The sequence below is a fragment of the Stylophora pistillata genome, chromosome 13 (genome assembly GCF_964205215.1).
Source record: "Stylophora pistillata chromosome 13, jaStyPist1.2, whole genome shotgun sequence".
NCBI classification, from domain to species: Eukaryota; Metazoa; Cnidaria; class Anthozoa; order Scleractinia; family Pocilloporidae; genus Stylophora; species Stylophora pistillata.
In genome coordinates this window covers 17363543-17379440 of record NC_142531.1, presented here as the reverse complement: position 1 = coordinate 17379440, position 15898 = coordinate 17363543, and the positions used below count along the sequence as shown (strand labels likewise).

The 15898-nt window shown below is 40.8% G+C and overlaps 3 protein-coding genes across 3 annotated transcripts in view; 2 read left to right on the top strand and 1 right to left on the bottom strand.

Moving 5' to 3' along the window:
- Positions 1-15898, bottom strand: part of LOC111345688 (4-hydroxyphenylpyruvate dioxygenase a) — a 192804-nt gene that overhangs the window by 43864 nt on the left and 133042 nt on the right.
- On the top strand, positions 1781-4562 carry LOC111320788 (uncharacterized). The gene has a single exon (XM_022923484.2). It carries the CDS (start codon positions 1868-1870, stop codon positions 3656-3658), a length of 1791 nt encoding a protein of 596 aa, XP_022779219.2. The 5' UTR covers positions 1781-1867; the 3' UTR covers positions 3659-4562.
- On the top strand, positions 5700-8111 carry LOC148717923 (uncharacterized). The gene is made up of 3 exons (XM_088744051.1): positions 5700-6129; positions 6280-6527; positions 6947-8111. The coding sequence occupies exons 1-3, from the start codon at positions 6127-6129 to the stop codon at positions 7005-7007; spliced, it is 312 nt and encodes a 103-aa protein (XP_088600177.1). The 5' UTR covers positions 5700-6126; the 3' UTR covers positions 7008-8111.

The following is a 15898-nucleotide window of genomic DNA, read 5'->3' as shown; positions in this document are numbered from 1 at the left end:
AGTGTTCCAATCGCTTGGTGAATACGACAAGGCCCGAGATTATCTGGAGAAAGCACTCGCTATCAAAAAGGCTGTTGGCGACACAAATGGAGAAGCAACAAACTACGGAAAATTAGGACCATTGTTCCGATCGCTTGGTCAATACGACAAGGCCCGAGAGTATCTGGAGAAAGCACTCGCTATCGAAAAAGCTGTTGGCGACAGAGATGGAGAAGCAACAGTCTACGCAAACTTAGGAACATTGTTTCAATCGCTTGGTCAATACGACAAGGCCCAAGAGTATCTGGAGAAAGCACTCGCTATCAAAAAAGCTGTTGGCGATAGAGATGGAGAAGCAACAGTCTACGGAAACTTAGGAACAGTGTTCCAATCGCTTGGTGAATACGACAAGGCCCGAGATTATCTGGAGAAAGCACTCGCTATCAAAAAGGCTGTTGGCGACAGAAATGGAGAAGCAACAAACTACGGAAAATTAGGAACATTGTTCCGATCGCTTGGTCAATACGACAAGGCCCGAGAGTATCTGGAGAAAGTACTCGCTATCAAAAAAGCTGTTGGCGACAGAGATGGAGAAGCAACAAGCTACGCAAACTTAGGAATATTGTTCCGATCGCTTGGTCAATACGACAAGGCCCGAGAGTATCTGGAGAAAGCACTAGCTTTCAAAAAAGCTGTTGGCGACAGAGATGGAGAAGCAAATTGCTACGGAGACTTAGGAAGATTGTTTCTATCGCTTGGTCAATACGACAAGGCCCGAGAGTATCTGGAGAAAGCACTCGCTATCAAAAAAGCTGTTGGCGACAGAGATGGAGAAGGAAATTGCTATGGAGGTTTAGGAACATTGTTTCAATCGCTTGGTCAATACGACAAAGCCCTAGAGTATCTGGAGAAAGCACTCGTTATCGAAAAAGCTGTTGGCGACAGAGATGGAGAAGCAACAAGCTACGGAAAGTTAGGAACAGTGTTCCAATCGCTTGGTCAATACGACAAGGCCCGTGAGTATCTGGAGAAAGCACTCGCTATCAAAAACGCTGTTGGCGACAGAGATGGAGAAGCAGAAAACTACAGAAACTTAGGAAGACTGTTCAAATCGCTTTGTCAATACGACAAGGCCCGAGAGTATCTGGAGAAAGCACTCGCTATCAAAAAAGCTGTTGACGACAGAGAGGGAGAAGCAACAGTCTACGCAAACTTAGGAACATTGTTTGAATCGCTTGGTCAATACGACAAGGCCCGAGAGTATCTGGAGAAAGCACTCGCTATAGAAAAAGCTGGTGGCGACAGAGATGGAGAAGCAGCAAGCTACGGAAACTTAGGAGCATTGTTTCAATCGCTTGGTCAATACGACAAAGCCCGAGAGTATATGGAGAAAGCACTCGCTATCAAAAAGGCTGTTGGCGACAGAAATGGAGAAGCAACAGGCTACGGAAGCTTAGGAACGTTGTTCCAATCGCTTGGTGAATACGACAAGGCCCGAGATTATCTGGAGAAAGCACTCGCTATCAAAAAAGCTGTTGGCGACAGAGATGGAGAAGCAACAAGCTACACAAACTTAGGAACAGTGTTCCAATCGCTTGGTGAATACGGCAAGGCCCGAGAGTATCAAGAGAAAGCACTCGTTATCATAAAAGCTGTTGGCAACAGAAAGGTAGAAGCAACAGTCTACGCAAACTTAGGAACATTGTTCCTATTGCTTGGTCAATACGACAAGGCCCGAGAGTATCTGGAGAAAGCACTCGCTATCTTTAAAGCTATTGGTTGCCGACCTGAAGAAGCTCTAAGCTACGGAACGTTATCGTAACTTCATCTGTCTCTCGGTAAATATGGGGAGGCTGACGAATGTCTTGAAAGAGCAATCGCAATTAGAATGAAAGTTGGTGACCGAATAGGAGAATCGAGTGATTTAATAAAACTTGGAATAATCGCTGATCGGCGTGGTTTGTATGAGAAGTCTAAGGAATATTACGAAAGAGCACTTGCAGTTTCGATAGAGAGTGGCAGTAGAGAAGGAGAGGTAGTCAGTTACGCAAACTTGGGATCACGTTTCCAGTCCATTGGTGTATATGACATGGCCGAAAAATACTTCAGGAAGGCCCTCCGACTCAGTAGAGATATTAGAAACATTTTTAACGAGTTCCAGTGCCTTTGTCGGCTTACGGTATTGAAAGTATCAGAAGTTGATTTTAAAGCCGCGTTTTCGTACCTATTTCAAAGCATTGAAAAGTTCGATACTTTACGAGGTTCCCTTAAAGAAAACGATCAGCTTAAAACGTCACTTTTAGAGAAGCATGGTACCTATCCCTACAAGATGCTCAGTCGGTTGCTTTCTTCCAATGCGAAGCCCCAAGACGCTCTTTATGTCGAGGAACTAAGACGTGCAAGAGGCTTGGCCGACTTGATGGCGACCCAATACTCTTTAAAAGAGCAGATTACAGGGAGTCGAGAAACGTGGTGTGGCATTCAGAATGTTATTCCAAGAGAAGGAGACTGTGCATGCTTGTATATTTCGATTGATAAAGAATCTGTTCGGTTTTGGGTTCTCAAAGCAACGAGGGCCGTTCTTTTTTTAAAAAGAAAAGTGAATCTTCACCCAAGCGAGGTGACTGGACTAGTCCCTGCCTTAGATGAGTTTTTCTCAGGAAGCTTCCGTGGCATTTTACCCGAAGAGAAATGCGAAGATCGATCGTTTGACGATACCGAGTCGATGTCGCTTGTCCATGAAAATTGCGCGCTGATGCGTGACGACGATGCTGTTAAAGTTATTAAAGCGAATCTTCACTTATGCCACAAGATAATCATCGCTCCTGTGGCTGATTTACTGAAGGAGTCCGAGGTCATAATCGTCCCCGATTCCTGTATGTACCAAGTTCCATTTGCAGCCTTACATGAAGAAGGAGGCAAGTATTTCACTGAGACGGCTAAGATCCGTATCGTTCCCTCTTTAACGACTCTGAAGATTATTCAGGAGAGCCCCCCAGAGTATCAGAGTCAGGCCGGTGCATTGATAGTAGGTGACCCTGAGGTTGGAGAGGTGATTTACAACGGAAGACGCAGGACAATAGCGCCATTGCCATGTGCAAGAAATGAGGCAGAGATGATTGGAAGACTTCTTGGCGTAACACCTCTGACTGCACACCATGCAACAAAGGAGGCTGTACTTCAAGCGATTAACTCAGTGAGTCTAATTCATCTTGCAGCACATGGAGATGCCGAAAGAGGAGAGATTCTTCTTTCTCCTAAGCGCCCAACGCCCTTTATTCCACGAGAAGAAGCCTACCTTTTGACGATGGCGGACATCTCACAAATTAAGCTGCGAGCTAAACTGGTGGTACTTAGCTGTTGTCACAGTGCTTGTGGACAGATTAGAGCTGAGGGAGTTATTGGAATCGCTCGAGCGTTCATAGGATCCGGTGCTCGCTCAGTCTTGGCGGCACGATGGGCCTTAGGTGACAGAGCCACAGAGAAGTTTATGAGTTGTTTTTACGAACATTTGTTCCGCGGTGAAAGTGCCAGTGAATCTCTTTACGAGGCCAGGAAGTGGATGAGGAATAACGGCTTTGAAGAGATTTCTAATTGGGCCGCGTTCATGCTAATTGGCGACAACGTGAGTTTTGATTTTGGAAAGTGGCCAAAGTCTACTACACCCAAGGAGCTATGAGTCAAGTAAACCCTGTGCATCAGAAAGTACTGGGACTGAGCAAAGCTTGTTCTTTTCAATAACCCCCCTTCCTTAATGGAAATGACTCCATTTTCGAAAGAGATCTTCGAGATAAACCGGTGGTAATCCGCCATTGTCGCGGGCATCTCGTTAACGGGGTTGTAATATATAATATGGAACAGAAAAGTTTAAAATGCAGAGTTGAAATTTGACAGAGAACAAACTTCAAGAGCTTTATTTTTCAAAAAGCGAATTGTTAAGCATTCAAAATAAGCAAAATTTCCTAAATTGTCTTTTCGACAGCGATTAGTCAATGAAGCCAAGCAAATTGAAAGTAAGTTATTTTTTTAAGTGACGCGTATGATTGCCTAAGCACACATTGGGTAATTTTTTCGAAGGATATTTTTGTAACACCAAACTGATTTGAAATTTATTTTAAATTTTTTGACAGGGTATCATATGGCACATCAAGTATGATAAAAAAAGTTTTCCCCATTGGAGTATGATTATGTAAAGTTTTTATGGTTCTTCTTATTGGAAGGAAATACGTAATGATATTCTTTTTAGAATTTTTTTTAAGTGGCTCCGTACTCGATTTATTTACTCCTATCTTTTTCATGTGACGGAATTAAATCTTCGGGGAATAAATTTTTTTACGAGCGATAAAGGTTTAAGATACTAGTTAGAGAAGCAGCTTAAAATTCAGTAATGTTCGGATTACAGAAAGAACTTCTTAGGTTATAAAGGGCATTTACCGGTTACCAGTGAAACTTCAGTAACACAATTTGAACTGGGCTTTTTTAGATTTCAGTTTTGTCTTAACTTTTCTCCTAGACCCATTTTTTGCCGTAATTGATATGCGTTCAAAGAAGAAAGTAAATAAAAATACAAGTTTTAGTTTTTACTCCGGGTATGTTTTCTCGTTTCTTCTTAACCTAAGTCAGTACTTCAATCCCCCTACCAAGTCCTTCTCCGATCGATTGTTGAACAGTCAAACGTCAAACAAAATGGCTGAATCAAAGGAATGATCTTACTAGAGACTTTTTGAACAAGACAAAAAGAAAATAATTAAAATGAAAGAAAACTGCCCATAAAATTATGGCTGGCTCCAATGGCGGGAAGGATGAGAGGAATCCTTCGTACCCGTTTAAGCACGGGGAGAACTGTTTATACCATCACCACCACCCACGGGGAATTCATCGTGCGTAGGAGTTGCAGAATACAGAAATCCATGGCATTGTTAGAGGACTGGTTAATCTGAGCAGTCTTTGTAATTCTAAGCGGAGTTTCTTTTGGATTTAACACTAACATCGGTTGAACTGTGGGTAACGTGCAATCTTCGAATTTTGAGGACAGAAAAATCAGTGGATTAAGCAGCTTTCCGGGGTGAAACTGCTGAGGGTTCTAGACTGGATAAGGTGTTTTGAAGTTTCTCATCAGCTGGTTGTAATTTGAGGATGGGAATCCTATTAATAGGCTTACAAAAAGGGAAAGAAGGAGAGTTCCAGGAGCTCTTCAAGATTTGGATGTAGTTTGGAAATTTTTATTGAGAGCACTGCTTCGTACAATCTTTAGGGGGGGACTTGTTATTTCCATCCCGTTTGTATTGACACGGTTTTAACCTCGCCTAAGAAACATTTTTTCATGCCATTATGTCATGAAAGGAAACTGTTGTGAGTGAAACAATTGTGAAAAATTTCCTCTTCATGGTGTTTTGTTTTAGTTTTGTTTTTCTGAGTTCAATGAGAGCGAGAAAAACTAAGACCCATCGAAGAACTTTTGGGTACGGAATATTTTAAAAGAAAGAAGACGTCAAGGTGATCTTTACAACTTGGACACAGTTAATAGAGCAAACTATGACCTGGAGGAGCTACAACTTGGGAGATCATGAATTTTACTTTGGGTGTTGACATGCAGGCAACCGAGCTGCAAAATTAAAGTGCTACTGAAGTGAATCTCATGAATACCCTTTTTGAAATGGAAAAGGTTTTTCAATCATAGAAAAGTGGTTTAAAAAATAAAAACGTACAATAACGGTCCAAAAATTTCTCAGATCGGAGCTCAAAGAGTACTTCCAAGTGCGTCCATTTCGCGAATTCTGAGCCTTCGAAGTTCCCAGCGGTTGACAACACCTGTAACGTCACACGGTTGACACGCTGTAATGCACAGTAAATCTTCAAGTTCTTGGCGACTTCAATTCGGCAAATACATCTTAGCCTGCTACTATATCTTATATAATGTCCAGTTCTGACGATTCGGACTCCAACTCAAGTTCTAGGAATGTTTCGGAGGCAGGAGAAAGCGAAAACGAGAGAGATTTCGGAGTGGTTGGCGGACTCGTGGAGCCATACCGATTCGAGCCTGAAGCATCTGAAGGCTATGAAGAACCAGATGAAGAAGACGAAGATGGTTTGACTCCGGCGATTTTGGAGTCTAGGTCCGAGAATCAAGTAATTAACCGTAGATGAATGGTAAGTGAAAACTTAAAGCGAAACTCTGACATTACACCTTCTCTTCGTTTGTTTTCGTCCACGCGAGTGTTTTTAATTTGCATAATACTAAGTTGTCTCGGGCTCACGCTTATCAGTCTTTCCTGATGTTTACATTATTCTGAATTCAAGTGTCGTTGCAACAACTGCGATACAGAACTTCTGTGGAATGCCTTGGAGTTTCGTTGCTGCAAGGAAGTCACGGCAGCCATGGCAAAACTGACCTTTGAAGGCATCGAAGGTAATTGCGTTCTCGACCATCCAGACTTTGACGCTCTGACAAACGCCACAGTACTTGAGCAGGTTTGCCCTCTGATGAAGGACAAGAATGGCCAGTCTTACAAGTTTCCAATCAGAGGAACTCTAAATGCGAAAAAGGAGTCAGCAGGATTTCTTATGTTTTATAAAACCGCCTCATTTCCGTCAAGCGCATCGACCGAATGTGGATGAGGCTCACCTACTCGAGTACATAAAAATAGCTTACAAGTTAGGTTGCTGCAGAATGTTTTCTGTGTAATTTGACTAAGACCGACTTCATTTTAACAGCAATAATGCTCCGATATTATTGGCAATATCTAAGCAATAATTTCAGATGTAAAAGTCTTTTGTACGAATTAAAAGGAGAACCTGAAAACATTATTTTGTTGATCACTCTAACATCAATTGTGTCAAATTCAATTAATGTTGTTATTTTGTTTTTGATGGTTTTGATGGAGGGGAGGAGGAGATGACACAAGTGTGTTAAAAATACAACTCCAAGTGCTGTAACTCATAAAAACTGAAAACTTTTCTTTCTTAGGAGCTGTCGTGCCACTGCATACCGCTTTCTTGTGCGATGGATATTTGGGCCCCTTGGTTAAAACAACACTAAACCACTTCTTGCCTGTATAATTATACAATGGAATTTGGCAGAAGTATCAGACTGCCTCCACCAGAGGTTACATCACTGCAGAGTAAAGGAAAAATTAAGCAACAAAGTAAAAACCGCTTCCCGGTTAGCTCAATGGATAGAGCACTGGACTGTTGTGCGGGAGGTTGAGGGTTCGAGCCCCGGCCGGACCAATACTCAGGGTCTTAAAATAATTGAGAAGAATTTGCTGCCTTTCTATAACATCAAGAAATGGTTAGATATTCTAGTCTTCTCGGATAGGGACGAATAAATGGAGGTCCCGTCTCCTGCAGGGTTGGGGTAGGAGACGTTAGTTTCCCACACACGAGATTACTGTGTGATGGATGTCCTCCCCTGGGGTGGGATATTGGGCGCACTTAATTTGGAGCCTCGCTCTGTTGTGCAACCCTCTCCACACTCTGGTGAAAGTGATTAAATAAATAAACTCTGTACAACAACGGCTCTTTTAGGAGTCACCACATTTTACAAAAGTCACGACCTCCGTGCGTTCAAGTTGTTGATCTTTTATTTTCCAATGCTACATACCACATGCAAGATCCTTGTCACAGTACATGCATCTGTTGTGACAAGTGTATATATAGTACAATTTATTTTTAAGTTTGAACATTTGGCCATGATAAACACAAACAAAATTTATTTACTAAAGTTTCTTTTGATATCCAATCACAATGTCTGTATGTTCATCGACTGGCATATGTGTTTTAGGTAATAGCACCAGAACAGCTTCCTCTTGCAAGGTTTTTCATTGGCAGCTTGCACTTTCTGCATGTAGGTGTTTTTCATTTCTTCTTGGCAGGCTCTTGGTTAGCATTGGTGCTTGATGCCTGAAGTTCACTCAGAATTTCAGCTGCAAGTAGAATATGTTATTTAATGTAGGAAAAAAAATTCTTTTTGATATTGTGTCCTTTTGGTAGATGGTGCAATATTATTTCCTTCCAGATTCAGGGTTGAATTTAAGAGGCAGGAGCCTGGGATTCCTCCAGGCTTCTATAGTATGAAGTTGGCCTCTAGCTACTTGTATGGGAAAAAAGAAAATTAATAGAACCAAAGGAAACCCCAAGCTATTTGATTCTCTGCATAATTGTTGTATTTATCCTGCAACTTGAAATTTTAGTGACAGCCCCATTGAATTACATACCTGAGCTTACCAACCCTTACTTAGGCAAACATCCAGAAACAAAATATTGACCATAGTGTGATGGGTAGGGCTTGAATGATACAATGTATGATTATGTACTCAATTTCACAAAATCTCACCTGAAGGATATAGAGTGTTTCTGTCTGCTTTCTCTCGTTGTAATTCTCTATAGCCTCTGCTCTACATTGCCTGTCAGTGAACTTCGAGTTCAAAGGTGCAGGAATACCTGCCTTATACTTAGAAAGGATTGCATCCCTTTCCACAAGGGACATGCAAAACACCAGTTCCCTAACCTCGTCCACATATTCTGGGAAAAACAAGGGGAAAACAAAGGATTAAAATTCATGTTCATGACCTAAAAAGCATGAGATTCATAGTTTTGGCAGTTTGAGTAGAAAATACTTGTGAAAGCGAGTGTATCCTTTGTATCAGTATCCTCTTGTATTAACTACTGCATATCATTACACTTATTGTAAGTGGGAGATACTCTTATTTCTTGCACAGCTTCTTCTCCAAACTTGTACTTCGGGTATGTTACTAACAAGTACTTCTTTCCATCCTTTATCCTTTGGGGCTCCCTCAGCAAGTTCTCATTAAAATGTGGCCTAGCTAAGATGTGCCTAGGACGTAAAACACACCAAGCTACATCATGGACTATAACAGAAATTTTGATGCAACAGTAAATCAAAGCAGTCAGATTTTATTTTGGCTCTGAACACATATTTTGAAAGAATTTGAAAGGAGGGTAAGGATTTCCATAAAGGAATGTTACCATAATTTAGGAGATGACATGCATCTCCAGCTTTTGGTGATACTATTTTTGTTTCCTGATATAACATGATCCCACCTGCAGTATGAGCCAAGCCATGAGAAACATATCATCTTAGGATGAAACTGATCCAAGGTTGAATGGAACCCTTCTGGGAAGCTGGTTTGGTCCTCGCTGGACAACTTTTTGATGTCATTAAGTAGCCATTAAATTGCACATAAACAAACTTAATATGAGCATCCAACACCGAAAACCCTTGTTGGTAACTTGGATTAAAATACGACGTGAATCGTAGTTATTATCTCAAGGATTTTTCGTTATCTCTCTTCTTAACTGGCAACGAAACTGTCGAAGACGACGTTAACTTATGAAAATTATTAGAACAAAGAAAGCATGCATTCCACACTTAGCGCTTGCGATCTTCTCCTCTAACGTGCGCTTTGTTCGATCACTGGTGCTTGGATAGCGCATTGGATAGTTGAAACTGATCCCATTTTTAAAACTCGTTTTTCTTTGGGCTTCGTGCTTGGACTTTCTTCAGAGCTCATGCTGTTTTTATCGCTAGTTTTGGCTGGCAACAATCTGCTTAATTTCAGCCTTGTAAAACAACTCTCGTGAAAGTGCAAGTAGCACAATGTGCTGTGCGATGAAGGTTTCCGATCTGGCCTATGAACATTCACAAACTTTACCTATTGATCCCTTACTTTCTCATTTTTAGGGAATAAATGCATGGAAACATTTGGAGTATGAGAATTGTTCGTACAAATGATGCCTCCGGGAGCACCAGCCGCACAAGTCTTTCCACCATGCTTCGCCATTGTGAAATGTATGAGCTGCACTTTCCCCAACGCTAGATGTGTCAGCCGTGTGACGTCACATGCATAACTAATTAGGAAATCGGCCGGACGCATTTTTTACAGCAACTTGTATGTGTTCGCGCTCCAAAAATACAATGAAGGAAATGTTTTCATGGCTAAAAACTTTTTATCCGATTAAATAGGAATCGAAGTAATAATTAATCGTTTTTTACAGTGGATTGATTTTCGCTTCAGTAGCACTTTAAACGCTGCCTATAGATAAGTAAACTTTTCGCTGCTAGATTTACAATGTCTATTTAATTTAGAAAGAAAAAGTGAGCTTTCCGTCTCGCTTTACACTTAACAATTGTTTCATATGTCAGCGTGCGTTCATAGAGATATGAAGCACGCAGGAAGTTTGGAGAGCACGAAAGATGCGTAAGAGTTGCTCGAGGCGTAGCCGAGAGCAACGCTAGCTTCCCAAGTGCTTCATATCTCGATGAACGCACAGCTGACGTAAGAACCAATTGTTTTATAACATTTTCAACTCTGTAGTTTATGTGTAAAGGGCAGATATTCCCTCTCCTACGCTTCAATGCGTTGTTTATTTATTTTGTTGAGGAAAATTATATTGCTATGCTTCAATGAACTTGTCTCAGATTGGTCAAAAACTGCGTGGAAATGAAGTTAGAGTTGCGAAAAGAGATGAAACCGGCGTTGATTGTTTTGTTTTCTCTTTCTCTGGGTTCTTTCTCGGGAGTTAAAAATCCATTCCCAAAGAAAAAGTAGGCATATCTTCATCGGCTTGTTCGCTTGTTGCCATGTCTTGTTTAACTTTTCCCCCTTTTTTTAATGAAAAATGCTGAAGTCATTCGCTAGAAGAAAATTTTTTCGCGAGGCATTTGTTTGCCGATTTCACCAGCGTGCACAATGGAAAATTGAAGCACGCTCGCGTTATTGAATTTGAGTACACGAATTTACAAGCTACCGTATTTTCTCGATTAAACGCCAGACGTCGATTAAACGCCGGCCTCGAAAAAACAGGGTCAACACTGACGATTTTTCGTTAAACGCCCCCGGCGTTTAATTGAGGAAATACGGTTGTTTTAATACACATTAGTGTGGATAGGGCCTGTTTTAATTTTTTATATGCAAATACGCTGGTCTAATTAAAGTTCATGTAACTTGACTCCGTTGACCTTTAGTTTTGTGGACCGCAACAAATTACCTAGGACAAGGTGTTGAGAACGACTCAATAAATCCGCGGTTAAACTCAAAGTTTTACTTTATTCTGACTAAGGACAAAACCTCCTTGGCGAATACTCGATCCTTTCAAGGTAAAACTCGAACGAAGTTAAAGTACTTGACATTTGATCCCTGTCACTCATTTTAAAAACACTGTAAATGTAACGCAACGTCACGTTCTCCTGAACACAAGGCGAGAACCGACCTCCATAATAGGGTATAACTGGACAAATCACAACATATCCAACGTCCCAAACATATTATTGAAAGGATACAAAAGCCCATCCACGCGAAAGAAGATAATAATAATATTAATTTAATATTTATATTTATATATGATCAAATGCGCATCACAACACTTTTCGGGAGACTTTGGCCGGACTGCATCAGCAGTTTACAAACAATCGAAAGAAACGTATTTGAAGATGCCCCCTCCCCTAAGTTCCCAGTAAATAGGCCAGACCACATCACAGCAATCTCGTGAGTGGGTTCTTTAACGTCCCCTGCCTAACCAAATTAACTAATTAATAGATGCAGGAGACGGGACCTACGGTTTATACGTCCTTATCCGAGAAGACTAGAATGTCTATCCATTTTTTGATAATATAGAAAGGTAGCGCATTCTCCTCATTTATTTTAAGACCTTGTGTGTTAGTCCGGCCGGGGCTCGAACCATCGACCTCGACCTCCCACACAGCAATCCAGCGCTCTAACTAATTGAGCTAACCGGGAGGCGGTTAGCTCAATTGATGAATTAAAAGATGAAATCAGCTGGTCCTGAATTGTTGTCGTTTTAACACTTTACTGCTTAAATAATATTACCGGAAGTCACGTACAAGAGTCGCAAGTGGCAATACTGATCTTAAAAATTGCGTTTAAAGTTTCCCGAGAATTGAAGACAGGCTACGTATTTTAGCAGAATACGTTAAAATGGCCTTTCGTTCGAAACGCGTACATCGACAACATTCTCTGCTGCGCTGCCGTAAGTCACTGATAAGTACGTACTCGGTAATTCAGGCCCCGTCCACACTAATGTGTAGTGAAAGGAGAAACAGAAAGCTCACTTCTTCTTTCTGAATTAAATAGACAGTGTAAATCTAGCAGCGAAGAGTTTACTTATCCATATCTACGTTTAATTTTGCAGCTCGGTAGCCTGCATGTTATACTCCCCAAGTAAAAATCACGACGATCACCCAAGTTGTACCTCGTCCAGGTCATGCTTCGTTCTGTTAACTATGTCCAGATTGTAAAGACCACCTTGGCTTTTTCTTTCTTTTCAAATATCCCGTACTCAAAATTTTTTACGAGGGGTCTTAGTTTTCGAGGTAGACTTGCTCACAAGTCGCGCTTTTGAGCGCGTAGCGCGACAGTGAGCGCGAAGCGCGAGCGAAGTTCCTGCGGGTCCTACCACACTAGAACAGAAAACCAAGCGAACAACTTTGAGAAAGTCTATTAGTTTTCGAGGGGTATTAGTTTTCGAGGGGTTTTAGTTTTCGAGGGGTCTTAGGTCTTAGGTCTTAGGTCTTAGATTTCGAGACACCCATCTTTGGTCTTGACTTTGAGTTTGGTGAATTTGAGAAGTATGGTAGAGACGACTTCTATTCAGTAGAGGTTAAGAGGAAGATTATGAAGATGACACAGAGGATGGTGCACCAAGGAGACCCAAAGAGAAATCGACAAAGAAGTCTATTTATGAGGTGAGTGGCTCAGTTGTTCTGTGAGATTGTGTTTGGGAACACTGCAGTACATGGTTTGGGCTCTAGAGTAACAGTTGATTATATTTATGTAATAAATATTGTATTTTTTGTAATTATTCGATGAAGAACTGGAAGAACTTATGCGAAAAAAAAAAACATTGGTCAGCCTCGAAATTTTCAGGAAAGATGGCTGTTTGACATCGCAAATCTACTATTTTATTTGGGTTATCTTAATGGTTCAATTATTCGCTTGCAGGGTATTTGTTAACATAACAATAAGTCGCAATATGATAACTTTTGCCTAATTATTTTCTCGTGCAAGTAAACCTTTCCTTAATTTTTTTATTTCCAAACGTAGTTTTGTGCATTCTGGATGTAGTTTCTCTTTTTCAATCGCGTAAGCTCTTCTACGGCCAGTTCTCCTGAGGCAGCTCTTTAATTCCCTTTGAGCCTCCTTTGCTTGTTGTTGGCTTTTAATTTGGGGTGAGGAAACATTCGCAAATGGCCTAGGCTGCCCCATTGAAGAGGATCGTGAGTCCTCTTCAGTAGGCTCAGTTATTACCGCTATTGTCTCATCCAACTCTGACCTCTCTTGAATTTCTTAAGACGGAGCGGCCCCACTAATACTTGGCCCTTCTGCATTTATAACAAAGACATTACACAGAGAGTCATTAGATAGGAATGTGTAGTGCATGTGTGGCATTCTTGTGCAATCTCTGCAATGACAATGTTTCTGTCTGGGGCTTGAGCGGGTTTTAAATTGGCATTCTCATGTCCAACAGTGTGTCCAGAATAGTTTCGTTCAACTTAGTAAGCTGACCGCTGCCTCCACTTCCCGTCTTCTTTTACTGACTGACCTTCCCTATGGTCGCCCTTCCAATGTTTGCCCACAGAACATCTTGCAAATCTGTAGCACTCTCTATTCCAGCACCCACGCCATTCATTTGAACACGAATGTTCTCCTACACCTCTTGCTTCTTCTTTTATGGTTACCGTCGAAGAAAATGGTTGCAGCAGAACCGATTTAATATCTCTCACAAGCTGTGCCAGCAACAGTTTTTATTATTTAGAAAGCATAGTAAAAAGCTGAATCCTAAAAAAGTGTCGTTTTGAGAATAAGTCAGTAGTTGTTCAGAGCTGCGCTTGTTCCTCACAAGTGTAAAGACCTTTAGTTTACACCTGTCAGCAGTGCTACATTAATTTTTTAGGTTACACTTATAAGACACTACACTTATGAAAATCTACAACTAGTGTAAAAGTTTTGTTGAATTTACTCCAGAACTGCATGAATATTGAAGACCTGTGGAAGATCTGGGAATGGGATGAAAAGGTTTGGCATACACAGGCAACAGGTCTCTGTTTCAAACTTCTCTGTGAGTATTGCCTCCAAAACAAGTTACTGTATGATTCATATCATTGTAGCTATCATTCGGCAAACACTGAGTACCAGCTATATATTTTGTGACTTCTTTCAACACAATTTTTTACCTCAGGGAAAATTGTTTTCTTAAAAATGCTCTGTGTAATGTGGATTGAACTTGTAACCCAGTTAACCCTTCACATAACTAACATCAGTATGCATATTCTCCTAACTGTTATCTATACATTTCTTAAGGTGCTGACAAGGAGAATTTGGTCAACACATTAAAGAGCTTCTTCAGTTGGCAATGATACTTCCTTTATTCTTGTGACTTAAATGTGTGATTCTGTGGTAATATTGTAAGGACAAATTAGATGCTAGTCACTCTTAAAGTGCCGATGAAGTAAAAAAAATTTTTGGCCTGTTTGTTTGCTTATGTCTTGGTGAACACAGCTAAGCGATTTTGACCGACCAAAAGAGCTTTCTTTTCTTATTTTTTGAACCTCAAAGTTTGGATTTCGCAATCTGAAATGGGTCCATTTTGCGCGTGGTCAAATCTCTCATCTTACAAAGGAAGTTACGTAGTTGGTGGTTCCGAAGACGACAGTCTTATGGCGGAAAGGGGGGGGGGGGGCAAAGAAGGGAGCTAAGAATTATTGCGCGGCCGGTGGCCCCAAGAAAGTGAATTGCTCCAACAAAACCGGAACACCTGAAATTTCCATGCATTACTTTACCAAGGAGGAAAGTTTGCGGCAGAAATGGACGCGATTTGTCCGGTGAAATCGGAAAGATTTCGTGCCGAAGAAGTTGTAATGCCTGTGTTCCGCTCACTTTGACGATAGTTGTTTCGAACACAAGCCGGTTTCTTTAATGGATGTAACTGGAGAAGCTATTCAGTTAAAAAAAACAATGATCTTAATGAAATAAAAGATAAAATTAAATATTAACTATGAAATACAACGTTTCATGATAAATTATTTAAAAGCAGTTCGCATACATTCTTTTTAAAAGTCCTCAGTGAAGGGGTTTCACTAAGCTCTAGGTCCAAGGGGAGTGAGTTCCAAACTTTTGCTACCCGAAAGGCAAATGACCTCTGGCCAGTAGAAAGTCGACAGTGTGGCAAGTTGAGATCATTATTTTTAACAGATCTAAGTTGTCTATTTTGAACTTGGGACCTATATACAAATTTCTCTTTCAAATAGATGGGCACCCGATGATGTAAGAATTTAGGCACCATGACGGGTGTATTTAATCGCAATTTATCTTCTATGCTAAGCCACCTAAGTGATTTAAGGCCCTGAGAGATGTGATCGAACTTTTTAGGCCGAGTACAATTTTTCCCGCGAAGTTCTGAACCAGTTGCAGCTTCTTTATATTTGACTTGGATGTATTTCCCCAAACAGTCGAACAATAAAAGAGTTTACTAAATACAAAGGCATTAATCGTTAAAACTAGAGTTTTGCGATCTAATAAGTGTTTTGTCCTATTTATTTGAACAAGTTTGTGAACACAGCTTGAAACTACCTTTGATATATGTTCATCGTAGTTGAGAGTTTGGTCGATATAGACACCCAGGTCTCTGGCGACAGAAACAGGTTATATCTCTTTTCCAAAGATGGTAACAGATAGACATGGCCAATTACGCAAGGGTTGTGGAACGCCAATAACCAAAAGTTTAGTCTTGTCAGGGTTAATCAGTGGTGAATTCTTGCAGCACCAATGGGATGTTTCCAAAAGGTCTTCATTTAACGCATTTCTTCCGTCAGTAATATCACGAGAAGGAAAAGATAAGAAAACTTTTGCGTCGTCTACGTAACTCGAAGATTTGCAGTGCT

What these genes read in the sequence shown, in the direction of transcription:
- LOC111320788 (XM_022923484.2), top strand. Translation starts at nt 1,868, where the DNA reads ATGAAAGTTGGTGACCGAATAGGAGAATCGAGTGATTTAATAAAACTT.
- LOC148717923 (XM_088744051.1), top strand. An exon ending in ACTCTAAATGCGAAAAAGGA is followed by an intron (nt 6,528 to 6,946) that starts GTCAGCAGGATT and finishes TTTCTTTCTTAG; the next exon opens with GAGCTGTCGTGCCACTGCAT.